At 34.1% G+C, this 5,829-nt stretch overlaps 1 protein-coding gene across 1 annotated transcript; it reads left to right on the top strand.

Annotated features, from left to right (window-relative positions):
- Positions 1 to 361: 361 nt before the first annotated feature.
- On the top strand, positions 362 to 2,157 carry LOC127120012 (probable serine/threonine-protein kinase PIX13). Its single transcript, XM_051050398.1, has 5 exons — positions 362 to 776; positions 872 to 1,007; positions 1,090 to 1,232; positions 1,343 to 1,466; positions 1,561 to 2,157. The coding sequence occupies exons 1-5, from the start codon at positions 426 to 428 to the stop codon at positions 1,893 to 1,895; spliced, it is 1,089 nt and encodes a 362-aa protein (XP_050906355.1). The 5' UTR covers positions 362 to 425; the 3' UTR covers positions 1,896 to 2,157.
- Positions 2,158 to 5,829: the final 3,672 nt, after the last annotated feature.

Genomic DNA, 5,829 nt, shown 5'->3' with positions numbered 1-5,829 from the left:
GGCATTCATTAGTATTTTGTTGTAGCCTTAATATATTAAGTTAAAAATAAAATAAGTAGTGTTAAATATGAATACAATTGAAACAAAATAATTAATAATACACACAAAATTGAAAAAAGTAGTTTATTTTAAAACAATTTCTTTTACAATTAAGTCACCTCATTGTGGAACACGGAAAAGAGCGAGTACTTGCACTTGTGGTGTGGGTAATAAGAGTGTTTGATGATGGCTAGAAAACGCCAAAATGGTTGGTTTTTGCTTTTGCTTTTGCTATAATTGTCATTGTGTTTTGCGGTTTGACAAACGCGAAACCAACACGGCAACCTTAAATATAAATACCAGTCAACTTGAAACAACAAACGACACTCACACTAGTTTCCCACGTTTCATTGTTCTTCGTCTAACATTGGTTAACAAATAGAAACATGGGTCTTTGTTTCGCATCCCTCAACATCCTTCACACTTCAGGGAGCAATGAGAGAGCTAAGAAAGATTCATCATCATCATGTAATAAGAGTAAAGTTTGGGAGATGGGAAATAGTGAAAGTGGAAAACTTCTAGAACTATCAAACTTGAAGGTGTTTAGCTATGGAGATTTGAAAATAGCAACAAAGAGTTTCAAATCAGATGCTTTGCTTGGGGAAGGTGGTTTTGGAAAAGTGTATAAAGGTTGGTTAAACGCTGAAACACTCGCTCCTGTCAAAGCTGGTTCAGGAATGATGGTGGCTATCAAGAAAATGAAACCTGATAGTTTGCAAGGTGTTCAAGAATGGCAGGTAATTTCATTTTCGTTTCAATTCATTGAGGACTCTTTGCTCTATTCAGCTATCTGACTTTATTGTTTCTTGTGTTTTTTTACATGAAAATGCAGTCAGAAATCAACTTTTTAGGAAGCATTTCTCATCCCAACTTGGTCAAGCTTCTTGGTTATTGTAGCGAGAATGATGAACTTCTCTTGGTGTATGAGTTTATGCCAAGGGGAAGCTTGGAAAGCCATCTATTTAGAAGTATGAACTTTCACACAACTAATGTTATAAACAAAACAAAACAAAAAAACTCAATTTTGTTTTTGTTTTGGTTTTTTGTTAGGAAATACCAACAGAGAGCAACTTTCTTGGAAAACTCGACTCGAAATAGCTATTGATGCAGCTAGAGGTTTGGCTTTCTTGCACTCTTCAGAAAAGCAAGTCATATATAGAGATTTCAAGGCTTCTAATATACTTCTTGATGGGGTTAGTTATTTTTGGCTAGTTTCTCTCTCTTATGTTGATCTTATTATCTTATGTATATTCCAGTGCCTTTGTATATTGATAAATGATAATCAATTATTTGTGTTGTACAGAATTACAATGCAAAGATTTCAGATTTTGGGTTGGCTAAATTTGGGCCATCAGAGGGAGATTCACATGTGACTACTAGGATCATGGGCACATTTGGTTATGTTGCCCCGGAATACATTGCATCAGGTGATTATTATAACTATATCTATATTTATATCTATACACATTCAATGGATGTTTTGTAATGATTGAACATGGATTGTGTGATACTATTGAACAGGTCATTTGTATGTGAAGAGTGATGTTTATGGATTTGGTGTAGTGCTACTTGAAATGCTGACAGGTTTGCAAGTACTTGACACAGAAAGGCCTACGGGGAAACAAAATCTGGTTGAATGGATTAAGCCTTCTCTAACAGATGAAAGAATGTTGAAAAGTAGCATAATGGATTGTAGGTTAGAGGGTCAGTACTCACCAAAGGCAGCATTAGAAACAGCTAAGATTATTCTTAAATGCCTTGAATCTGACCCTAAGAAACGTCCTTCTATGAATGATATTTTGGAGAAATTGGAAAGTATAAAAGCTATGAAGGATGGAAGGAAGATTATTCTCTGAATGCTTCATCACTACGTGGTCATTACAATTTTGCTTTACGAACTGTGTCCCTCAAACGCACAAAAGCATGGGTGTGGTGATGGTCATACGTATTATTAATAGGTGATGGCCATCATAGAGAAAAAAATTGTTTATATTTTAGTATGACATAAAATATTTGATCTACTTTGTTTATATCTATTAAGAGTTATGTTATATTGTAATATTATATTATTAGGATTTAATATTAAGCATATAAATTTGGCCCATTTATCTTTTTTTATGTGCTATTCTTTTATTAATATAAATATGAGGGTTACTATACATTATAGATACATTTGATTGATTGTTCATGTTCTTTCTCTCTTTCTACATGGTATCTAGAGATTATAAGGGTTTGCCGTTGAAAAAAAAGTTTAAAAAATCGAAAACAAAAAACAAACAAGCCCTACCAACAACATCAGAGAAGGCGATTTTGCATGTTGGAGGGGTGAAATAAAATCTAGTGCCCAAATCATGGAAAATTTTGCATATTAATGAAATCATTTTTTTAAAATGTTTTTTCATGCGATCTGAAAGACACGTTTTCGACAGCATATGGGTTGTGGTTTTGTGACAGATTTAGGTGTTTTTTAGAGTTTATAGAAGTTTGGTGGATTCAGCGGTTGTTTGTGGTGTTTTAGTGGTGTTCTACATTGATATAGTGTATTTTGTGTAACTTCGAGTCAAAATCGTGTGGGCTGCTATTTTGTTGGTTAAATATTATCGACGACAAAGACAGTTCTAAAGAAGCTTGTTATCGAGTTTGTTACTACATTCGCAAAACTCATCGACATCAAGCTTTATGGGGATGGTGAGAATTATGTGGAGTGGAAGTATCTAGTTGAAGTAAGTCTCAGAGGAATAGGAAAGGATGGACATTCAATATAAGCATGTTTAAAGACGGCAACAATTTGGAATACAGAGGATAAATGTATTTTGGCCATACATGTGAATTATGTTGATAGGCGAGTTAAATCCATTATTACTCTATGCAAAACTGTGAAAGAGTTATGGGATTTTTTGAAATTTATTTTTGGTAAATTTGATAAATTGAATTGCATTTATGCTCTTCTGCAAGAGATTTTTTGTCCCAAACAAGATAAGTGTAAGTTGATGGATTACGTTTTGGAGTTTAAGAAATATAACAAGGAGTTGACTTCTCTTCTAGCATGAAAATTTGTCGAGGAAATGTTAACTAAACAAAATAAACGTATAGCCTTGAGTTGTCTTTCTGGTTTGATTCAGAGTATGAGGTGGTTCAACCCCAAATTTTATCCAGTAAGCAAGTTGATAACCTTACTGATTTCTCTTGGTTATCCAGTCATCCTTTATGGAAGCACGCCCTACTACTACTGACAATGATTCCTTTGACTGCTCCGCTTTAGTTGTGCAATCTGGAGATCGCAGTGGTTTTCGTAATGGACGTAAAGGGTATTGTGGTGGTTATGGTCATGGTCATGTGTGTGGTGGTTGTGGTGTTCCAATACAGTATTTTGGTTGTGGAGAATCTAGTCATTAACAAAACAATTAACCACATACACAAGCTAATCCTTGCTTCGCTAATACAATGTCTCAGCATGATCCTCAACCTTCACAAAATGATGAGTGTACAATATTTATAAGTGATAAAGAATTTAATAGATATACATACTTTCATATTTCTCAGAAGCCATCTCCATATTCCTCAACAACCACATTTATTCAAACAGGTAATTCTATTATGTGTATATCCTCTTCTTCTCAGTGTTGAGTTATTGATTACGGTGCCGCTGATCATATGACAGAGGATTCAGGTAATTTTTCCTCTTTCAGTCATCCCAGTAATCATTCTTTCGTTACCGTGGATGATGGTTCCAAAGTCCATGTTAGAGGAAGTGGGTGTTCTACCCCGGTTTCTATCTTACTTTTTTCATTTGTCTTATATTTACCCTAATTCCCCTATAATCTTCTTTCAATTAGTCAAATAACTAATTCGTTAAATTGTTATGTGACTTTTTCCCGACTCTTATGTATTTCAGGATCTGTTGATACAGAGGACTATTAGTAAAGTACAATTATCTAATCGAATGTGTTTTCTTGAAGAAGGACTTTCACAAGCATTAATAATAGGGATGATAATGGATAGGGTTTGGCCAGGGCATTGTAGTACTCGTCCTCATACATGCAGTTTTTAAAAATCCTCGTACCCGAGCTCATTCCTATGTGGGCACCAACATTTGTACCCATGTTCGTACTCGATGGGTAGCTAAGTACCCATGCCAGTATCCGTTTACCTGCATTTCTAATAAAACATTATTGATCAATTATAATTTATCATATCATTTTATGATTTTGGAAACATTAAAAAAATTCAAGGATATTATTATTGAGTTAAGAAATAAACAAACACTTACATTGAAATGTGTACACGTTTAATATAGATGTATTTAATAAAATTGATAAACATACATGTGTTTATAAAAATAAAAATAAAAATATATAACCATATATAGTGCGGGTATGAGGTGGGTTGGGTACTAAGGTACATGTACATGCACCCACACCCGCGTATTTTAATGGGTAATCGCACGTGCTCATGCCCGTACCCAATTTGTGGGTTTTTACCTTATCCATTATGGGTAAGTTTTGCAGGTACCCTGTGGGGATGGGTCAAATTTCCATCCCTAATCAACAACTTTCAAAATGTGCAGCATGTCACCTTTTCGGCTTCGTTGTTGACTTGGACATCCATATTTAGGAGTTCTTAAAAGATTGTGTCCTCAATTAAAGTCAATGTCAAGTATGTCTTGTGACTCGTGTCAGTTTTCTAAGCATTATCGTAGTGTTTATTTACCTCAAAAAAATAAAAGGGCTCAAGCATTGTTTGACATTATTCATTTTTGATGTTTGGTGTCCTTGGCCAGTAACCTCAAAGTTTGGTTATAAGTATTTTGTTACTTTTGTTGATGACTATTCTCGTGCAACCTAGTTATATTTAATGAAATCTAGATATGACTTATTTACTATATTTTGAAATTTTTGTGTTGAAATTTGTACTCAATTTAATTGTCATTTTTGCATTCTCCAAAGTGATAATGCCAAAGAATATTTTTTTACACAATTTAATACTTTCATTAATCAACATGGAATGATTCACTAATCACATTTTATTGTCACTCCACAACAAAATGGAGTTGCTAAGCACAAAAACAGGCACTTAATGGAAGTTTCTCGAGCTTTATTGTTTGAGATGAAAGTTCCAAAAGTTTTTTGGGCAGGTGTAGTGCTTATTGTTTTCCACTTAATTAACCGTATGCCATCATCTGTTTTATATGGTGTTATCCCATATTCCATCCTTTTTTCTTCACATTCTTTGTTTTCTTGACCCCCTCCCCCAAAAAAAATTGGTTGCACGTGTTTTGTGTTTGATGTTTGTTCGCAGGTAACTAAGTTGGATCCAAAGTCATTGAAGTGTGTATTTTTGGGTTACTCTCGTACCTAAAAGGGGTATTGCTGCTTTTCCCTTATTTTGGTCGTTAGTTGGTTTCAGTTGATGTCTCATTCTTTGAAGATTATCCTTTTTTGTTGAGTCTCAATCGTCCTTGCCAATGTGTGAATCAAATGATTATTTCTTAACTTTGACTATTACCCATTATATTCCTCCAACTCCTATTGCAACAAGTTACAATTTCTTTAAGCATACATATTATCGTTGTCCCCTGGTTTCGAGAGAGGATATCCCAGAAGATACTCAACCTATACCTCCTTCAGTGCCTGAAGATTCTATAAATGACCTTCTAATTTCCTTACGCAAAGGTAAACATACTTGTATTTATCCTATTTCCTCTTATGTGTTTTCTTATCTTTTGTCATCTACTTCTAAATCATTTATTGTTGGCATAATTATATTTATATTCCTAAATATTTTTTAGAT

This window comes from Lathyrus oleraceus, chromosome 2, assembly GCF_024323335.1.
Source record: "Lathyrus oleraceus cultivar Zhongwan6 chromosome 2, CAAS_Psat_ZW6_1.0, whole genome shotgun sequence".
NCBI classification, from domain to species: Eukaryota; Viridiplantae; Streptophyta; class Magnoliopsida; order Fabales; family Fabaceae; genus Lathyrus; species Lathyrus oleraceus.
The sequence above is the reverse complement of the archived record's forward strand: the minus strand, read 5'-3'. Positions and strand labels throughout refer to the sequence as shown.

Excerpts from the sequence above, each read along its gene's own strand:
- LOC127120012 (XM_051050398.1), top strand. The coding sequence starts at position 426 with ATGGGTCTTTGTTTCGCATCCCTCAACATCCTTCACACTTCAGGGAGC. Across the intron at positions 777-871 it reads AAGGTGTTCAAGAATGGCAG|TCAGAAATCAACTTTTTAGG; the intron begins GTAATTTCATTT and ends ATGAAAATGCAG. Across the intron at positions 1,008-1,089 it reads GGAAAGCCATCTATTTAGAA|GAAATACCAACAGAGAGCAA; the intron begins GTATGAACTTTC and ends GTTTTTTGTTAG.